At 35.7% G+C, this 21,967-nt stretch overlaps 1 protein-coding gene across 4 annotated transcripts; it reads left to right on the top strand.

The window, feature by feature from the left end:
* Positions 1-2,033: 2,033 nt before the first annotated feature.
* On the top strand, positions 2,034-16,427 carry LOC107839465 (phototropin-2). 4 transcript variants are annotated; one of them, XM_047394591.1, is made up of 24 exons: positions 2,034-2,279; positions 2,862-3,468; positions 4,204-4,386; positions 4,666-4,757; positions 4,833-5,097; positions 5,919-6,135; positions 6,771-6,841; positions 7,994-8,100; positions 8,200-8,249; positions 8,339-8,443; positions 9,348-9,407; positions 9,643-9,732; positions 10,132-10,208; positions 10,818-10,902; positions 11,128-11,208; positions 11,757-11,860; positions 12,407-12,456; positions 13,060-13,166; positions 13,486-13,602; positions 14,026-14,077; positions 14,302-14,414; positions 15,237-15,377; positions 15,506-15,618; positions 16,072-16,427. In XM_047394591.1, the coding sequence occupies exons 2-23, from the start codon at positions 2,864-2,866 to the stop codon at positions 15,614-15,616; spliced, it is 2,883 nt and encodes a 960-aa protein (XP_047250547.1). In that variant the 5' UTR covers positions 2,034-2,279; positions 2,862-2,863; the 3' UTR covers positions 15,617-15,618; positions 16,072-16,427. The 4 variants fall into 4 exon arrangements, with proteins under 4 accessions (XP_047250547.1, XP_047250545.1, XP_047250546.1 ...); XM_047394589.1 differs by having other exon boundaries at positions 2,089-2,279; positions 2,826-3,468; XM_047394590.1 differs by having other exon boundaries at positions 2,094-2,279; positions 2,823-3,468.
* Positions 16,428-21,967: the final 5,540 nt, after the last annotated feature.

The following is a 21,967-nucleotide window of genomic DNA, read 5'->3' as shown; positions in this document are numbered from 1 at the left end:
TGCATTTATGTCAGAAATGTCTCTACTGATGATTAACATATCATCCACATATAAACAAACAATGACTTGGTGTTTTGGAGTGTCTTTAATGTAAACATATTTATCACATTCATTTATCTTGAATTCGTTTGCCAACATGGTTTGGTCAAACTTTGCATGCCATTGCTTAGATGCTTGTTTTAGTTCATAAAGTGACTTAAAAAGTTTACATACCTTATTTTCTTTTCCTGAAACCACAAAACCCTCAGGTTGTTCCATGTAAATTTCTTCCTCCAAATCTCCATTTAGGAATGCGACCTTCACATCCATTTGATGGATTTGAAGATCATATACCTCCGCCAAGGCAATTAACATTCGAATCGAGGTTATCCTTGTTACTGGTGAGTATGTATCAAAATAATCAAGGCATTTCTTCTATTTGAAGCCTTTTACTACAAGTCTTGCCTTGTATTTATCAATAGTACCATCCGCCTTCAATTTGACATTAAACATTGATTAAGAAAAATAATTAATAATATGACTACTTTATCATAGTACTCCTATTAAATGATGTTTTCATTTTAATTTGGAGATAAAATAATTAATACTAAGGGTAAAAAAGAAAAAAAAAATCTTGTCTTGATTAATAAAAAATGACAAGAAAAATGAGAAATCAAATTAGGAAATTTGAGGAGAGTAAAATAAGCAGGAGGAGTAATAGATTTTAATATATTTGATGTAACTTTAATTTAAGAGTATAAGATTTAAGATTTTTAAAAAATTTTTAAACTCCGTATCAAGTTAAAATAAATGACTCTTTTTTAAAGGGAGGGAGTATTATAAAGTTCATTGATCATATATTAAATTAATTAGTGAAATTTCAAATAAAACAATCATAAAAAAATATAGTGCAGTAAATAAGACTATTCCATTAATTAGTTAGAGATTTAGATTTCGAATTTTAGCTGTTAAAAAATTTTTAAATGCAAATTAAGTGGACCCATTAAAAAGGTGGCATGCAAGTCAAGAAGTTCTGGTGAGTTTCTATCGGATTTGTGTATTTTCAAGCCAAAGTAATTTTTAAATAGATATATGGGTACAATTAGTTGATTTTTGTGTGGAAAAAAAGAATCGTTAATTTTTAAGTTGATACGGATATTTACATCAAGTCTCTAGATGCATACCATATATTTGCACACAAATTATTATTTCATTCGTTTTAATTTACTAATTATTTGATTTTCACTTAATACGAAGTTTAAAAATATAAAGAAGATTTTGAAATTCTGTACTTTTATACTAAAAATATGTAGACGTATCAAATATCTTCAAACATTGTGGTCTTAATTCTTCAACACGAACGAACACGTAAAAGGTTAAAATTAAAAAATTATCAAAAAAATTGTATTAATTTCTTTTAAAATTGGACTAAAAATAAATAAATAACAAATTGAAACAAAGGTGTAACAGACATTTTGTCACTAACTATAATCATGTGATCCATCTTTAGTTGTTCATGTTTGACTTGAAACGTTCATTAATAAAGAATAAATAAATTTATAATTTTACTCTTATCACTTTTATTAGTTATCAGTTATTTAATTATTGATAAATAAATAATATTTAGTAGCAAAAATAAATAAAATTAAACAATTATTTTAAAATATTGGCAACGGTGGATTCAGAATTTAGGGATAGTGGGTGCTTAAAAATTTTAAAAACTAAAAAAAAAAAAAAAAAAAACTTAAAGTCAACCTAAATGCCAATGTACCCAATCAACTTTTATTTTAGTGGGTACTTTTATATACTTATTTTTATATATTTTCGCATCAAATTTAGTGAATGTCGGAAATCCCGCAAACATGTGTAGGTCCACCCCTGATATTGGACAGGTAAAATATAGATGTGGGGGTAGTAAATTTACATAGTACTACTAAGTCGAAAGTGGAAAGGGCATGAGGGTCCTCAATTTTTAACTACCAGTGCCAGTGGATATCATAGAGAGCGCCAGAAGTGGTTATAAACGAGGAGTCTTGTAGCACAAAAGTCAAGACTTCTCATTTGCAGTAAATATATATATATATATATATTTGCTAGAAATAGCGGTCACAATTTAGCAACATGGCACTATTCGTTGTCCTTTTTTCTTCTGTGAACGTTATCTTCCCAACATCTGCTATCTCTGGTTGTAAGTCTCCTCCTTGTCACATTTACAACACACTCGCTAGCTCAGACTTGGAAACCAAATGATATTATTAGTAAAATGTACACTCTCTTCTTCTAATATCACCATATTTCAGGTACTTCTCACTCTTATTAGTTTATTACTCTTTTGATTGTATTTGCCTACTCATACTTTGTCTATTCACCTTCTTTTCAATCTTAGCTTTCTGATTTTCCAAAACTTGGCCTAGGTTTTATTTACTTTTAAGTATTTATGCTTAGTTGGTTCCTGTATCTGTATGAGGTAGGGGTAAGGTGGTGCTGTTGTATATATGCTTGGTTCCATGTTTTAATGTTGTTTTCTTACATGATGTGTGTACTTGATTTACATTGCAGAAACTGATAGCGCCCCTTTTTTGTTTCATTTCTTTTTTTTGGATCAATGATCAATATTTTTGCAATTGAAGCGAGAGAGGCATTTGCCTGTTCTACGTGCTGTGTGACTTTTTGTTTAGGAGTGCTTTTATATTTGCAGTTGTTGGTTTCTTTTTGTTTGCATATCAGTTCTGTTGTGTTTCTTGTGTGTTAGTCCTTTAGTCTAGTCTCTGCTTGCTGATTTCCACTGGCTAGAGGGTAATGATTTAGTTGAAAACTTCAAATTTTGGCTGTTTTGGTGTTAGTAGGTTGTGTTGAAGTACTTTCTGTGCTTTGAGGAGCAGGAATGGATTCATCAAGTGGCCAAAGGCGATCACTTGATGTTTTCGAACCGGCATTGACTCGGGGAGGTGCAAACCTCGCTAGTAGTAGTAGAAATGAGGGTACTGTTGTGCAAGAAATTTCAACGAAAGGGGAGGAATCTGGAAGTAGGACAGGAACAGACAAGGTAGCGAACAAGTGGATGGCGTTTGACCCAAAAGGAACTGGACAGAAGAAAGGAGAAAACAATGACAATGCAAATAGTCAGATCCCAAGTGGAATCAGCATATCAGAGAGGGCTGCCGAGTGGGGATTGACTGTGAGGACAGATGTTGGAGAAGGTAGCTTTCATGCAGTTACCAAAAGTGGAGAAAATTCATTTGCAGATGGGGAGAGAAGAAAGAATTCATTGGAGAAGTATTCAGTTGGATCAACAAGGACATCCGAGGAGTCGTCTTTTGGATCTGAATTTCCTCGAGTGTCTCAGGATCTGAAGGATGCCTTAGCAACACTGCAACAGACATTTGTCGTATCTGATGCAACAAAACCAGATTGCCCTATTGTTTATGCCAGTAGTGGCTTCTTTACTATGACTGGTTATTCTTCAAAAGAGATTGTTGGAAGGAATTGGTGAGAATTTTTCGCTTATGCTAGTGCTTTCGCATGTCTTCCCGTGAATTTTGGCAATTTATTGTAGTATATCAAGGCATTGTGAGTAGACTAGTGATAAGACTCATATATCGTTCTTTTATTTTGTTCAATCCTTATGTAGCTTAGGAGGTGTAAAAATGGAATGTTCAAGGTAACGTTTGTGTCTGGACCTCTTTGATCAATGAGTAGGAAATTTGAACTGTAAAGTTGCTGAGCCTTAACTGGACAGTTCATCCTGATTTGCATGTATTTTGGCACAAACGTTGTTCTTCTGTTTATAATATCCTACCATTCTGAAAAAAGGAAGTCCTTATTGTTGATCAGTAATTCAATCTCCTTTAATTTAATTTAGGAAGTAGCTGGATATCCGTTTCAAACATTGTATAGGCGCCCTTTGTTAAGAGCGGAATTAGAGGTCTCATTAGCAGACAGTGATTTGTTGCATGAAGTTAAACTATTTCTCTCAATTTTTCCCATTTAGCGTGAGCCAGATTTTTCAGGTGCTGAAAGGGAACAATAGTTGCCAGCCATTAGTTTCTTGTTGCTTCTTTTTTCTTTATTATTTTGATCCTGACAGTGCAAGAGATTTTAGGTTTTATTTTAATCAGTATTAGTGCACATGGCTGCCCTTTTTTCTCCCTGATTTGTACTTATTTGATGATATGGATGCTGGGAAAAAAGGATTTGAAGGTGACCTTGACTTGTTTGATGCAGTCGCTTCCTACAGGGGAAAGATACAGACCAGAAAGAAGTAGCAAAAATCCGAGAAGCTGTGAAAACAGGGAAAAGCTACTGTGGAAGGCTCTTGAACTACAAGAAGAATGGGACCCCTTTTTGGAACCTGCTAACTGTCACCCCCATAAAAGATGACAATGGAAATACGATCAAGTTTATAGGGTAAAGATGGTTCTGTCCCTATTGTTGCTAAAGCAAATGCTTGGGTGCCTAGCTCAGCTTTAATTCTGTCTGCATCTTAAGTTTATCTCCTTTCTCATCATTTAATTGTCCAGTATTTTAGCATTTGCGACTTTAGAAGCTTCTTCTTGAGATTAGTATGGTGCCTCATTAGAGAACTTTTTTAAGTGATTCAACTTGACATATATGTTTCCGCTTCAGTTTCAAGTTGTAATCAACGAGAAGCATTTCCTTCTAATTCAGATAATTCCCTTATGACAGAATGCAGGTAGAAGTCAGCAAATACACTGAAGGGATAAATGAGAAATCATTGAGACCAAATGGGTTGCCGAAGTCTTTAATTAGATATGATTGTAAGTAGAAGGGATCAACTTTTCTTGTGAAAGTATTGTTCCTTCATTTTGAAATCCCTCTCATTCGTTTCTCAGCTCGTCAGAAGGAAAAGGCTTTAGGTTCCATTACAGAAGTGGTACAAACCGTAAAAGGTCCACGCTCTCATATAAAGTCTAGTCAGGATGCTAGTTCCGCAACTGATAAGGAGAAGCAACAGTCAGATTTTATGCTTCCTAAATCTGCTGATACTGAAAGCATCAGTACACCTGGCCGATATACACCTCAATGGGAAACAAGGAGCGATATGTCTCAGGAGTCGGGTAAAAAGTCTAAAAAATCTGCACGTGTTTCCTTAATGGGGTGAGTCCTTTGACTTTAACTTCTTCACTCTAAGATATCTTTAAAAAGTTTCATGCTAACGGTGCTGCACCAGCTCTGCTTTAAAAGAATATTTGCGGGATGTTTTGTTCAATCGCCAGCGTGTTCTAATGCTTATTCATGAACCTGGATCTTGAGAAAATGGGAAGTACTAATCAGCTTATCGAATTAATTCTTAAACTATGTCAGAAATGAATACCGGCTTAAAGCAGAATGGCTGAAATTATCTCCCCTCTAATGGTAGTGTTTAGTCCCCCTAATAAGTAAAACTCAATTATGAAGTTGATTCAGCTTATTTTCTTAAAAAAAAATTTCCGTGTAAATTTGTATGATTCAATAGTGGTCCAAGACTTGATATGTAATATTTATCAAACAAAAGAAATTATTGTTTCTTGGTTTCGCGGAGAGAAGTAGACAGCATAAATAAAATGTAGTTGTGGTCATTTACTGTTCTTACCATTTAGTTGGAAAAGAGAATCCCGATAAAGATATCCAAGAGTACCGATTACAAAAGCTGGGTAAGATTTTTTCTCGGTTATGTGTAGAAAGAAAGTAGCATTTTTGGATGAACTGCATGGTTGACTTTATAAAATCACAAGTCAGGATACTTATATTCAATTGATAGCTTAGTAGATATCTAACTTCAGTCTGCACCTTTTTCTTTGTTTTAAGTTTTCCTTATAAAGACGTCTGTGTTCTGGAAATGTAAGCAGGATTTTGTAAGCTGAAAAGCTTATTAGCAGGATTAAGCTTCATACCTGCCTGTAGACTGTAGCATTCGCTCATGGTATTATCTCATGCAGGTTTAAAGGAAGGTCCTCAAGCATCTCTTTTCCGATAGAAAAAGAACAGAATATTGAGCCTGAAATAGTAATGACGGAAGAAGTAGCACGTACTGACAGTTGGGAGCGTGCTGAAAGAGAAAGGGACATACGTCAAGGAATTGACCTCGCAACAACTTTGGAGCGTATTGAGAAGAATTTTGTGATTACAGATCCCAGACTTCCTGATAATCCAATTGTAAGATCAAGATAAATCTAGTTTGTGCTAGATTCAGATTGGCGCACATTATATTTGACTTTTGTCTTTTAGAATATCAATGATGCTATATGAAGGTACCTGTACCTGTTGGAATAAAATTAGCCAAACTAAAAAGCAAACTTAAATGTGAGACATACTGCTAGAGGACATTTAACATTTTCTCATCATATTCGTCGCTGGGTTACAAGGCCTCAGCTTTTGCCACTTGAGCAAGGCCTCCTAAGCTTCCATGTTTGACTTGACTGACAGAGATATTGCAACAATAAGAACAAATATAGATGGTTATTTGGGCAATCAAGAAAACATAGTGTAATCACTTGAGAACTTACGTAGACCATCATTTGCTGTAAATGGCCCCAGGCTGTTTTTCTCCCCTATTTATTATAATATTATTTCATAATTAGAAGATTAATAGCTTTAAAGAACCCTCAACTTAAAGGACAAATTATTTGATATTGGAACAAAGTGTGCATTTATATCTAATCTAACTAGTTTGAGAAAAGGTTAGTTGATTGATTGATATATATTTGTTTCATATTAAAGTCCAATTGGTAAATTTTGTCTTAGATGTCTATTGTGCTGGAAACTGAAAGCAGGAGTGTTCGTTTTTTCAGATATTTGCTTCAGATAGCTTTCTTGAACTGACAGAGTTCACACGTGAAGAGATCTTAGGAAGAAACTGCCGGTATGAGTTGAATATTGCTTTATATATTGCAATGTCATATTTTTTGGAGATCCTTCTACTATGATCCTTTCATAGTTGGATTTCTGTATTTAAAATATATGGAGTATTGATACTTCACTTTAGTTTGATTGAAGAAGGTAGATATTTGGACCGGAGCATAAGGCTCAAACCTACTCTTCCAAAAGTTGCAGAAAGTAGAAAAACAAAATAAGCATTGCCTCTATGATATAGGTAGAGACTTAAATTGTTGCAGCTATTGGAGGGAAGGTGTATTCGACTTGCCCAACCACAATTTTTTTTTTACGTTTTCCTTCTTTCCAGTGATTGCTCCAGAGGCACCACGCCTCCTTTCGAGGATTATTTCTGATGCACCGTGCCTCTCTTGTGGCCTTTAGGCTGCACCAAGTCTCTTTTTGTTGACTATTTGGTGACATTGTGCTTCTATAGCCTGGAAGAGACTATCTGGCGACACCATCAGCATCTTGTTTTTTTCTAGCTGATCGTTCTGTTGCACTACCCCTCTTTCTGGTGACTGTCCGATGGCGTCATTCCCTTTTTTTTTTAGTGGTCGTCCAATTTCATTGTGCCTCTTTCAGTGACCATATGATGACATACATCCTGCAAGCCATTTTTTGGAAAACCAACGGTGACATTCCAGTGACCAGAACTTTTCCTGCATGATTCGTTTGATCAAGAATTTTCCTGCAAGATTTCTTCGCTGACTATTTTAGATTTTCCGGCAACCGCTACCACTTCGGCAGATATATACTTTTCTTTATTTGAAAGAAAAAGTCAAGCTGCTTTCTCTACTTTGAATTTGAGGAGGTCTATTGGAATATTAAGTTATAGTGTTAGATGTGCTACTCGAATATTAGAATAGTCAAGTTCTAAGGTTTTGCATAATGTCTCATATTGGACGAATATCATATGTGTCTTTGTTATTACCTATAAATAGGCGTGTCTTGTATCCCTTACATTGTCAAGTCTATAAGAAATCTCTTCGTCTGGTTTATTTTCTGGGACTAGTAAGTAATACACTGCCTATCTATGCAAAGAAACAACGAAACCTGATAATATGCTGTTTTATGATTTTTGTTCTCTGATTTGCTCCCACCATGTGCAGTTGATCTAATAAGATTTCTTATTCTTCAGATTTCTTCAGGGACCGGAAACAGATCAAGCAACAGTTCAAAAGATACGAGATGCCATAAAAGAACAAAAAGAAATTACTGTGCAATTAATTAATTATACAAAGAGCGGTAATCAAGTGCACTTTGTTATTTTCATAAGTGAAATACAACCGGACAAGCATTTTGTCTATTAACTAGCATTGACTTCACATGTGTAAATATTTTCAGGGAAGAAGTTCTGGAATTTATTTCACTTGCAACCTATGCGTGATCAGAAGGTGATCTTTGTGTCTACTTTCCTTTAGCATTTTTTAAGAAATTGACAAATTTCTTTTATTTGGCTGATGTCTGCATTTTGCATTTGCAGGGAGAACTACAATATTTCATCGGCGTTCAGTTAGATGGAAGTGATCATTTGGAACCACTAAGAAACCGCCTCTCAGAACAAACTGAAAAACAAAGTGCTAAGTTGGTAAATTTTCTGTCACTTGTCTCTGTGGAAGCTGTCCCACTGATGTTATGATCAGCAACTAGTAATCACATATTTTCTACATGGGAAGGCTAGCTGTAATGAATTTTTCTTTCCTGTGATGAATTTGACTTATGCCAATGCATCCTCTCAAAGAACAGTAAAATTAAACATTATCACAGAATTAAATGCTAGAACTTTTAGAAGCTTGCATATGTAAACGACGCATAAAACACACGACTTTTTTTTCTTTCCATCAAGATAAAATTAACTCGGTGTTCAATTGTGTCAAAAACTCCTCCATCACAGAAAGTCTGGGGTCGCCTTTATGACACCTTTGAACAAGGATGTTCCATTTTAAAATTTTTCGTTTTGCCTCTTGATCAGGAATGTATCCAGTGCAATCTTAACATGCTTCGCTTAGTGTTCTGCCAATACTCTTTTCATCCTGATTGAAGTGATCTACTTTCTTGAGTTTGTCTTAAGTCACTCCATTGTCCCCAATTGCCTATTTTCTTTTCTCAAAAGAATCAAAATCCCATTCCCTCAACCAATGTGGGACTTGACACTCCCCCACATGGCCAGGACTAGACCTGGTGCGTGGATAACACCGGTGCCCAACATTGAGAAATACAACAACATGGATCAGTGGGCCTTACTTCTGATACCATGTGAGAGATGATCCCTGAGCCAAACTCAATCCCAGAAGCTAGCTCATGAGGAGATGATTGCTGAAAACCATATAACGAGACCACAACCCATGTTTCAACCAATGTGGGACTTGACTGGATGGAGTAACTTAATAATATCCGAATAGTTAACTAGGACTTCCCACATTATTTTGTATCCAATTGGAAAGTACAGATCTTTTCAGTTACAGTTAGTAATCAACAGGCATATCTTGCAGGTCAAAGCCACTGCAACAAATGTAGATGAAGCAGTTCGAGAACTTCCTGATGCCAACTCGGTAAGGTATTCCTTTCTCTCCGAATTGGATCCTGATAATCTTTGTCATGGGATTTTTTGTCTTCTCATGATTGTTATGAATAATTATCTTTTTCATGGCTAGTACTATGTTAAATGTTCTCGCCTTTACAATGGTCAACAGAAGTTGTATCAAAACTATATTTTTAGCATTTTATCGAGACCATTGTCAGAACTTAAGATAATAAAGCTGACACGAACCCTCTAATACCTTTCAGAGACCTGAAGACTTGTGGGGTTTGCATTCTCTACCTGTCTATCCACGGCCTCATAAGAGGGACAGTGCTTTATGGACCGCAATACATAAGGTACACAATCTTTTGTGTTGTCCCTATCAAATCTACTGTTTTTCCTTTGCCTTGGGAGAACTGCTGATATTTCTTCGTTGATGATTTAAGACTATGGTTCACTAGATATGCATATTGAGTACTAGATCAAGTAGGAATCTGTTTCTACCCAGTAATGTTTATATACACCTGTAAGTGTTGAGACACTTGAAACAAGGATCCCTTGTGCTTTTATGCTATTATCAAGTATGAGGTTTACCTACTGTAGCATGTAAGACAGAAGAGACACAAGTACTCAACAGTAAAACTATCCTTTTATAGTATTTAGTTTGAACTTTCTACTCTCCTTTTTGACATATATTAACTTTTATTCTCGTTATGTTTTGCATTCCGTCTCCCACTCAAATTTTAACCTGGCAGGTAACTGCAAATGGTGGAAGATTAGGGCTCAATAACTTTAAACCGGTCCGACCTTTGGGTTGTGGAGATACTGGAAGGTATGTGTCAATCTTTTCTTGTTATTTGTTCACATATTCTCCAGTCCTTGTTGGCTATGTTCAACCTACCTTTATGATAGTCGTATGACATCCTACTACTTTTTCGAGGTTAAATCTTAGAAATATTGTTGTGGGGACTTATATCCTGACTGTAATGATGACATTATTAAACGTGCACACTACAAGAAAGAGAAACAAATGCGACCAGGAAGACTCTAAGACAAATCTGAACAACTAGTCAATCAATGCTTGGGAATTATAAGGAATCAACTCATAGTAAGATAAGCTAAGACTGGAAAAAGGGTCACTTAAAATAACAGGGTCATTCTGATTTTTTTCTTAGCTAAAAGGCTCTTTATTTTTCTTTTCTACAAATTATAGTAAGTTTATTGTTAGTGCTTGCAGAACTTTTAGTAGGTGAATATTAATAACACACCTTCCACTTACCTTGATGGTGCACCTCTTGTTTTGTGAACTGTTATGATGTTTTCTACTTTAATAAAAATGATTCGCATGATATCCAAGTCATAAGAGATCTCAAAGCAGTGAGTATTTCCATTCATTAAAGATTATCTTTTGTCTGAGAGGGTTTCTTTCTGTTCTTTGCAGTGTCCATCTGGTGGAACTGAAAGGTACAGGAGATCTTTTTGCTATGAAGGCGATGGACAAATTCATAATGCTCAACCGTAATAAGGTCTGGATGCCCGAGATTTTTTTGTTTCATCAGTATTCAGTATATTGAGCATATAGTATTTCCTCGGAGGAATTGATTTAGTGACCATGCAGTTTCATTCTAATCCTTGATGACCTTTGGATTACATTCCAAACCCATGATTTCACATTCCTCTCCTATATTAGGAAATTCCATATCTTCTCTTAATCCTTATATGAAGAAAAATTCATGGTACATAATGTACAGGTACATCGAGCATGTGTTGAAAGAGAAATCATAGCTCTGCTTGATCATCCTTTCCTTCCAACACTATATTCATCATTCCAGGTAACTGCTAACTCAAACGATCATTCTAATGCAGGTTTAATTTAAGATCATCTATGAATATGCATGTCAGTCTTGTAGCAAGGCCACAATAAAAACACTGAAATATACTTGCATGTTAATGAATACAGCGCCGCTAAATCATTTTTCACAATGTATTTGGCACATGTAATATTTAGTATATTCTTATGTTTCAGGCTAGGTCAGTCAATTGAATATCCAATTTCTTTCCTTTTTATTGGGAATTTTTCAATCAGTGAATAGTCGACTTATAGTAACTCAGCCTTTTTCTCTTAATGAGTTTCGGGTCATATTTCCTTTCAAAGTTCATATTCGTTTAAAGAAGATACTCTGTAACATTCTATTTCTAAATTCATCCATCTACTGAGCCAAAAACCTTCAAAACTTGCTGAGAACCTCTTTCTTGCATCACCTTTGAGTTTCTGAATAAATATATTATTCAGTTCTGTTTAACAAGTATTATACTGATTTAAATACTTTAAGAACTGAAGTGTCCAGAAGAGCTAAAATGCACATCTTTTTTTAATCAGACAGAAACACATGTTTGCCTAATAACAGACTTCTGTCCTGGAGGAGAGTTATTTGCTTTGCTTGACAGACAGCCTATGAAAATATTTAAAGAGGAATCTGCAAGGTACTTCTCTTTTAATTTCCTTTACTCCACACTTGAGTAGACTAAGCTATATAACATCTTACATGGTTCAATATGTGTTTAAATTCAGTGTTTCTACCTGACAAAGTTTCTTCATATTCATTTCTAGCTCTTTCTATGTTGTTTATTTCCTCATTCTCCGAGAATAGACTCACCCACAAGAGAAGATCGTTGCTTATGAGTATTTCTCTTTTGTTGAAGTTTTTATTTCTATAGGAACATTGCTGTGCGTGAAAAAGGAAATTGAATCTTAGATATATTTAAGCAGCTCTTTTAAGGACTATAAATTATACGCGTTAGATATCTGTATAGACTTTGTACTATTTATCTGTATTGACTTTGTACTATCATTTGTACTTTAAGCCAGTGCAGTTGCCTTTTATTCTGCTTATGCTCGAACTGGTCAAAATTTTCATACAAGTTAAGTTATAAAGAGCTGGAAAATTCTTAGAGATTCTCTCAAATTTGCATCAAATAAGAAATGTGATCATGTTTATGAACTCATGTATTGCCAACAACTTTTTCCAGGTTTTATGCAGCAGAGGTCCTAATTGGCTTGGAGTATCTCCATTGTTTGGGTATCCCATCTACCTTTTGAGTTAAAGCTTCTTCAGTAGTTGCATTTTCCTATTTGTTGTTTAGACTTTGAGGAACTTCGATACACTTGCTTCATCTGTAATGGATGCACAACTTAACCAAAAAGCTGCATTGGCCATTAGCTTTGACACACTTTGTGGTTTAACTTTTGTGGCCCAGATAACTGAACATAGCGTGGCAAGCTTCAGTAGCCAATATTGCTGTAATCTTGTGACATTATATATTAGTCATTACTGAGGCTTTAATTATTAGCATGACCCACAATGGCAAGCATGTAGGCGATGACATTAAGTGTTAAAACATTTGTAAAATTTGACAGAGGAAAGACTGGTACAGACCAGCAGGTAAAAGATTAGTGCTTTCTGAAAGTAAAAAAAGTAGCACACATAAAGTCCCTGGTATAGAAAGAAATAGTCATACTAATATATTTCTCTTTGTAGGACTGCAAATCAAGAATATTTAATGTTTTCTATCAGGCTAAAGATAGAGGGTTCATCTGTTTTGTATGATTAATGGTTGATGCTCATTTGATTTGTATGATTAATGGTTGATGCTCATTTGATTTGTCTATTTTCATGTTACAGGAATAATATACCGGGATCTGAAACCAGAAAATATCCTACTTCAGGCTGATGGGCATGTCGTACTAACTGACTTTGATCTTTCTTTCAAGACATCCTGTAAACCTCAAGTACGCTTCAGTTTCGACAGTTCTCTTTACTATTCATCATAATTTCCCACTTAATGAACTTCTGCTGCTGAAGAATCATGATATCTCACTTAGTATGTTACATACTTATATCCAAAGAATTTGAATGATATTGAAAAGTGGTAAATGGATTGTAACCGAAGAAAGGAGAAAAAGGGAAACATATGAACTATCTATCAATTTGATTAAGCAAACTGTTGTTTTTGATATAGTATAATATTTCTTTCCGGTGTTTTATCTTTAATCTTCTACATCTGATTGTTATTATCTATTCATACTATTAAAGTGACAATTTTTCCAGGTTATAAAGCACCCTCCCTCAAGGAGAAAGTCTAGGAGCACACCACCACCAACATTTGTCGCAGAACCAATTTCGCAGTCAAATTCATTTGTTGGTACTGAAGAATACATAGCACCGGTAAAGTAAATTATAATAGAAGTGGACTTTTGTGAGATATATACTCCATTCGTGTTACAAGTTGCGTTAGCTTGTTCCATGTCTGCAGTAAAAATTATGGATCTTCCCTAGAATTTGACTTTTGGAGAACTAAACATCACTTAATCAAGAATTATGTACAAGCAGTTACCCTTTCTGTTTCTAAATCACATATACGTTGGAAATCCTTCTAACGAAACCTACCAATGGCAAGTTCCACTATCGAAACTGCTCAGAAATTTACTATACTATAAAATTGTTTCTCGGTTCCTAACTCTCAAATATTTTTTCCTTCAGGATTCGTTAACATTTAAAGCTTCTCTTTGCTTTTGTGTAACAAAATATACTCTTCAAGCGAGAGGAAATCATTATTGTCTGATGTACTTCTGAATGATTTGATCTCAGGAAATCATCACGGGAGCTGGCCACAGCAGTGCGATTGATTGGTGGGCTTTAGGTCTGCATGCAACAACTTCATGAATTTTAGTTCAGTCCATTATATTAGCATTGGAATTATATTGTAGTATGTTGGGATGATATTCAACTGACATACCTAAGGCTAACAATAATCAACATGAGCATTGGAATTATTATCTGTTTGATTTGCTCTTAGTGATATTAGAGGGGATTTACTTTGCTTCACACACTTCTACTTCTGTAAACTCTTTTAATGGGATTCAGGTATCTTGCTTTATGAGATGCTCTATGGGCGTACACCATTTAGAGGAAAGAACAGACAGAAGACATTTTCCAACATCCTAAACAAGGACCTCACTTTCCCTAGTAGCATTCCGGTAAATTCACTTTGTTTTGATATTATCAAGATGGTCTTGTCTTTCTCTACTTGTTTTCTGTACTATGTGTGTTCCTTCCTCCTTTTATATGTTTCATGGGAATGTTTTATGAGCTAAAGAACAGCATACAAAGATTAAACAAAACTAGTGAAGATCACATAAAACAGAAAATAGAAGTAGCACATAGAATAAATTAGAGAAGGTCATTGGAGATTGTTTAATCATATCCAGTGTAGACCTTCAAATACACCGGGCTGTAGATGAGATCATCAAAGGTGTTAACAGGGGAGAAGGTAGACATATAATTACATGTAAATACCTCTCTCTGAAACCATACAAACTTATCAAAGACCAAAACAAATTTTGAAGAAAATCTCCATAGAGGCAATACCAACTAGTTGGAAATAAGTCTTTGTCGCGTTGGTCGCTTTAGTACGCTTACATCAGGTGCGATGTATTCCAAGAATATTTCTGCTTTGTGCAAAGATGTATATATCAATATAGGAATATAGAGTAGATATGTAGAGAACTTCTACTGTTAGAGAAATCCTAAATTTATCTTATAAAACAAGCTGTTTTGAGTACCGAAATCAGACAGGTAAAAAAAAGGGGGCAAAATGGATATATTAATTTATGCAACAGAATACCAAGTAGTCTGCAATTGAGGTATTGTGTTTTTGTTGGTGTAGTCAATGGAATTGCACTCAAACTTCAAAATAGCAAATGAGAATAACTTCAAGTTTTGTTTTTGGGGGAAAAATCAAAGGAAACTCTAATCTAGTCTGAAACAAATGAAAGCATCTTTCTACATACGTGTTGCAGGTGAGCCTTGCAGCTAGGCAGTTGATCCATTCATTGCTAAATAGAGATCCCGCCAGCCGCTTAGGATCAAATGCTGGTGCAAGTGAGATCAAAGAGCATCCTTTCTTCCGTGGAATAGCTTGGCCGCTACTTCGGTGCATGGTACTAAATCTTCTTACCTCCTTACAAAAGATCATAAATATCAGTTGGATTTGAGCTTTTTCTCCAAGCCATTACACATGATCACAACTTTCTGTTTCCTAACATTCATATTTGTTGCTTGGCTACAGATTCCACCACCACTAGACGCACCACTTCAGTTAATTGGGAAGGAATCAAGCACCAAGGAAGTTGACTGGAATGATGAAGGTGTACTTGTTCATCCGCTGGATGTATTCTAGAGGTTTGCATCCACCATTGACTAGACCTTAATTTCAGACACCAGAATTCTGTTTTTCTAGCCATGTCTTTCATCTCATTGGCATTGCTATGCTCGAACATCAGAACTTTAACAGCCTAAATTTTTCTTCCCACAATTCAATCTGCATTTCTTGTTGATTGTCCTACGTTCTAATTTCTTAACACTCTCTCCATTTCAAATCACTGATCTAGCATGAGTTTGACGTATGATCTTGACTTGTTATTACACATGTATAGTGAACCGTGTAGGCAATATTGATGTTTAAATCATTCGTCATCCAACATATGAGGAATATGATTCATGTAACTTGTTAGATGAAGTTAAAAAGACCACGAGCAGAATTTGCATCAATGCATGTATTCTCAAGAGCAAATGACTCTTTTAAATCATTTTTGCTCAATTTTGACCTTTTTCTTTTACACATGTAAATTGCAGGATTTGTTCAATCAACGATGTAATTATATGCAGTACTAAAGGAGGGACCTTTCTGATAAAGGAATTCGATATTGTATAGAAGCATGATTTAGCCCCTCTTTGATATTTGCTTTCTTTTTGGCTTTAAGGACCTTGTTCTTATTTGAGTTTGGATCCAAGTAAGGCGATTTACATAGAATTTGTGGAATGGTGTAATAGGGAACATTCCTTAAAAATTAATAATAATAACGTGTATTTGTAGGTTTTGTTGGTAAATAAACTTGTCTAGTCTTGTATCATAGTATAAAAATGTATTCGAGGCAAAATCAATAAGCTGCCATGTTGCACACTAATAAATCATAGTTATTGCACTGTAACCAGCTCTAATCAATTACTATTATTGTGCAAAATATTTACTTGTTCTGCATACTAAGTTTCTCATTTAGAATTATATTAGTCTCATGCAGTCATGACAACTGCATACTATTTGCATTAAATTAAAGCTTATTATTATTTTATATAACAAATCAAATTATCTAATTTCATTGCGACTCATGTATGATGTTTTCTAAAAAAAAAAAATCAATAATTTTATCGAACCTTACAGATAACGAGGAGAAGCCGATATGATTGGGCCCAATTTTGAAAAGTCTAAATTTGATTGTGCAAAACTTGCACTTCAATTATTGAACCTTGCATTTCTGCAAGAGGCTGTTCCAAGGCTTGAACCGCACCACAAAGGTGTATCCTATGCGAAGAAGGGCCCCACCACAAGGGTGTATTGTACGCAGGCTTACTTTGCATTTTCGCCAGAGGCTGTTTCCAAGGTTTGAATCCGTGACCTCCTGGGGAAGGACCCCACCGCAAGAGTGTATCATACGTAGGCTTACTTTGCATTTCTGCCATAGGCTGTTTCCAAGACTTGAACCCGTGATTTCCTGGTCACATGGAGGCAACTTTACCAGTTACTCTAATATCTATTTGGCTCCCAACTTAATAATGAGAATGTGTTTAAACTGTTGACTTAGTTTATCTTGGAATTTATACACTTTAAAAATAATTAATTAAAAGAAATCCCACATTAAAATTTGTTATGTATTGTCATGGGATCGTTTTATTAATCTCTGCAATGGAAAGAGATTTGAGGTATTTATGACAAGAACTAACAATATAGAAATTAAATCTCTTTTTGTTGGAGAGATTAATATAATGATTATATACGACGATAAATACCAAGAAGGGAGTCTTGCACCAATTGGTAAGCTATTGTCGTGTGATCAGAAGGTCATGGATTTAAGCCATGGAAATAGCCTCTTGCAAAAATGCAAGGAAGTTAAGCCTTGTGGTTCGCTTTTTCCTTGAACCCAAATGCATGACAGAAGCTTTAGTGTACCGAGCTACAGAGGCGGATCCAGGATATAAGCGTGTGAGACACTTCTTCAAGTTCCTTTTGAACCACTAAGCCAACTAACAAATTTGTTAGTGAATTCCTCACTTATTATTCTTATATATTCAATAATTTTTTTTTTTTAATATTATTACAAAATATACGAAAATGCTGTGGGTTTTCGAGAACCCCATCCCCAATGCTTGATCCGCCCCTGCCGAGGGAAAATAAGAACTATCAGTTAACCATGGGATCATATCGATAAAAAAATATACGTTATATGAACTTACCTATATATAAAACATATTAGAATTTATTTCTGAAGTAAAAAAGGTGTAACACAAATTTATTTCTTAACCCAAAAAAAAAGTGAAAGTTATTAACATTAATTATTAATGAAGAATTAGCACAATAAAAATAAATTGTTCGTATCAATAACTTCTTATTGATAGCAGTTAGAACTCAAAAGGTTTATGCAATATACCAATTTTTATTAACGGAAAAGGGTCAAAAATACCCTTCGTTAATTTATTGGGTCAGAAATATCCTTCAAGTATTGAAAATGGTCCAAAAATACCTCTTCATCCACCTTTATGGCTCAAAAATACCCTTACAACTAACGGTTTTTAAAAATCATAATTAAAAATTCAAAAAAGGGTCAGAAATACCCTTTAAGTATTGAAATTGGTTCAAAAATACCCTCCATCCACTTTTATGGCTCAAAAATACCCTTGCAACTAACAATTTTCTTAAATCATAAATAATTTTTTGTAAAATACGTGACAACTTTCACTTGGTTGAAACTAAATTAATTAACATGTTATATCCAATCCGGCCCCAACTCAAGCTACCCGATCCAAACCGTATAAAATTTGCCCCAACTAAAACTATCCGATAGTATGTATAATTTTTGCTATCAAATGCAAGAACTTTGTTAACTTAGAATATGCCAATCTAATGTAATGTTGTGAAGAATCCACTACTTATAATTTTAGTTTCGTATTTCTTTGTGATGTATATTTCTCTGTGTTAACTAGCAAAACTAATTGAGATGTCTTGATTGTGCCACGTCTTAGGCAACACTATTTTGTTACTTTCTCCATTTCATTTTACGTGACACCTTTAGTTTGTATCGAAAAAATATTACATTTTTTTCAAAATAGTTGTCACTATTTTTGTTTATACATATCAAATTATCTTGCCATCACTGGCACGTGCATTCCTCGTGCGAGACCACCTCACGCCACACACTTCATATCACTCACCGATCAAAATTATGATTAATTGTTACGGTTCCAGAAGGATATATAGAACCATCATTCAAGAGATTGAATGCATGTATCTTTTAAAGCAAAACAGAAGTACTAATGACAAGTAGGATGGAAAGTGCAAAGAAGTAAATTAGGATCTTAAGCAGCAGTCTCAGCACTCACACAACCGGCTACATCATATTTATCTGTATTTTGCATCAGGTGAAGTCAAACAAGTCAAGCAATATTATATTCAATACACATACTTACCATATGCGTTGCCTATTTGGCTTTGATTTCTGAATCCAGCAGTCATAGTGATACAAAGCATCATAAGGATCCAATTTCTATCAGGAATGTATATCTGGCCAAGGAACTTTTTTGATGTATGTACTACCAAGGATTCAATTTATACGGTTTGGATTGGATAGCTTGAGTTGGGGTCGAATTGGATATAACATTTTAATTAATTTAGTTTCAACTAAGTGAAAGTTGCCTCATATTTTAAAAAAAATTATTTATAATTTAAGAAAATCGTTAGTTGCAAGGGTATTTTTGAGCCATAAATGTGGATGGAGGATATTTTTGAACCAATTTCAATACTTAAAGGGTATTTCTGACTCTTTTTCAAATTTTTAATTATGATTTTTAAAAACCGTTAGTTGCAAGGATATTTTTGAGCCATAAAGGTGGATGGAGAGGTATTTTTGAACCATTTTCAATACTTGAAGGGTATTTTTGGCCCAATAGGTTAACGAAGGGTATTCTGACCCAATTTCAATACTTGAAGGATATTTCTGACCTTTTTCCATTTTATTAATTAGTTTGTACGCTTATGCGTTGCACGAATATCAAAGATTATGGAAAATAGTAAAGACTTAAGTATATCTTTTTTATTATAAAAATTATATTAAAATAATAAAGACTTATATATAGTCAACAAATTTTACATTTAATATAGTTGGATATTGTTCGTGCATAAATTTTGCTATCTACATGTATTAATGTATATGATCTTTTACTTAAAAAAAATATTATGAGATCTCATATTATAAATTATTGTTTTCTTTGTTCTCTATTCATAAGCTCTTGAAAATATTATATCTTATGAACATTGGTTTAGTGAGTAGTTGAGTTGTGTTATAATTTATCCAGGTATGTAGTAAAAAGATTTCTTTTCTAACCTATATATTTAGTTAGTTAAATAAACTTTAACTTAAGGTTAATTCTAAAACAAAGTCAATTCATACGTTGAAACTTTTGCATTTGAATTTATCCAACATCATTTTAAATTTACATTAAAAAAGAATTAAGTAATTATCTCATACCTAAATATATTCATCTAGATACAACAACAACAACAACAAACTCAGTGTATTCCCACCTAGTGGGGTCTGGGGGGGTAAGATGTACGCAGTCCATACCTCTACCTCTAAAGAAGTAGAAAGGCTGTTTCCGATAGACCCCCGACTCAAGGCACGAGATACCACACAAACACATAGTAAAGCACAACACAAGATTACATAACATAAATACGGCACCCATAAGTCATATAATACAGCGAAAGCACACAGATTCGTAATACAACATGGAACACGGAATCACAGCAGGAATAAAACCCCCATCAAGTAATTCCCTACACTAGCGACCCAAACTGGCCCTAGTCCTCTGCCCTAATTCGCGTCCGCCAGACCTTCCTATCTAGGGTCATGTCCTCGGTGAGCTGTAACTGCTCCATGTCCCGCCTAATCACCTCACCCTAGTACTTCTTCGGCCTACCCCTACCCCGCCTAAAACCATCCAACGCTAGCCTCTCACACCTACGGACCGGGGCATCTATGCCCCTCCTCCTCACGTGTCCGAACCATCTCAATCGGGCTTCCCGCATCTTGCACTCCACTGGAGTCACACCAACCTTCTCCCGGATAGTCTCATTCCGAGCTCTATCCCCTCTAGTCAGCCCACACATCCAGCGCAACATCCGCATTTCTGCCACCTTCATTTTTTGGGTGTGGGAGTTCTTAACTGGCCAACACTCCGCTCCATACAACATGGCCGGGCGGACTACCACCCTGTAGAATTTGCCTTTAAGCTTGGGCGGCACCTTCTTATCACATAACACCCCCGACGCGAGCTTCCACTTCATCCATCCCGCCCCAATACGGTGCGAGACATCCTCGTCAATCTCACCGTTACTCTGGATCACAGACCCGAGATACTTGAAACTATCCCTTTTACATACCTCCTGTGATTCCAGCTTCACTACGACCTCATTCTCCCGCCTCACGTCATTAAACTTGCATTCCACATACTCTGTCTTGCTTCTGCTCACCCTGAATCCTTTAGACTCAAGAGTTTGTCTCCACACCTCTAATTTATCATTCACACCCCCTCGAGTCTCATCTATTAGAACTACATCGTCTGCAAAAAGCATACACCACGGCACCTCCCCTTGAATACGCCGCGTCAGCACATCCATCACCAACGCAAACAAAAAGGGACTAAGAGTAGATCCCTGATGCAGTCCTGTCAGGACAGTGAAATGCTCTGAGTCTCCTCCCTCGGTCCTCACCTGATTTTTCGCTCCATCATACATATCCTTAATTGCTCTGATATATGCCAGCGGTAGTCCACTCACCTCTAAGCATCTCCAAAGCACCTCCCTGGGGACTTTATCGTAAGCCTTCTCCAGGTCGATGAACACCATGTGCAGGTCCTTCTTCCTTTCCCTATACTGTTCCAACAACCTCCGTACCAGGTGGATTGCCTCCGTCGTCGAGCGGACGGGCATAAATCCAAACTGGTTTTTCGAAATAGACACTATTCGTCTCAGCCTCACCTCTACCACTCTCTCCCAGATCTTCATAGAGTGACTCAATAACTTAATCCCCCTATAGTTATTGCAACTCTGGATGTCACCCTTATTCTTATAGAGAGGGATCATGGTACTCCACCTCCAAGCCTCGGGCATCTTTGCCATCTTGAAGATTTCATTAAACAATCCAGTCAACCACCTTACACCAGCCTCTCCATCGAACTTCCAAAACTCCACCGGTATCTCATCCGGCCCCGTCGCCCTACCCCTTCGCATCCTGCGAACAGCCTGTCTAACCTCTTCTACCTTAAAACGTCTACAATAGCTAAAATCCCGACACTCCTCTGAGTGCTCCAGTTTCCCTAACACAATAGCTCTATCTATCCCCTTCGTCATTCAAGAGCCTATGAAAGTACGACTGCCATCTATTCTTAATGTGGCCGTCCTCCACCAACACTCTACCGA

This window comes from Capsicum annuum, chromosome 8 (genome assembly GCF_002878395.1).
Source record: "Capsicum annuum cultivar UCD-10X-F1 chromosome 8, UCD10Xv1.1, whole genome shotgun sequence".
In the NCBI taxonomy this organism is placed as follows: domain Eukaryota; kingdom Viridiplantae; phylum Streptophyta; class Magnoliopsida; order Solanales; family Solanaceae; genus Capsicum; species Capsicum annuum.
The sequence above is the reverse complement of the archived record's forward strand: the minus strand, read 5'-3'. Positions and strand labels throughout refer to the sequence as shown.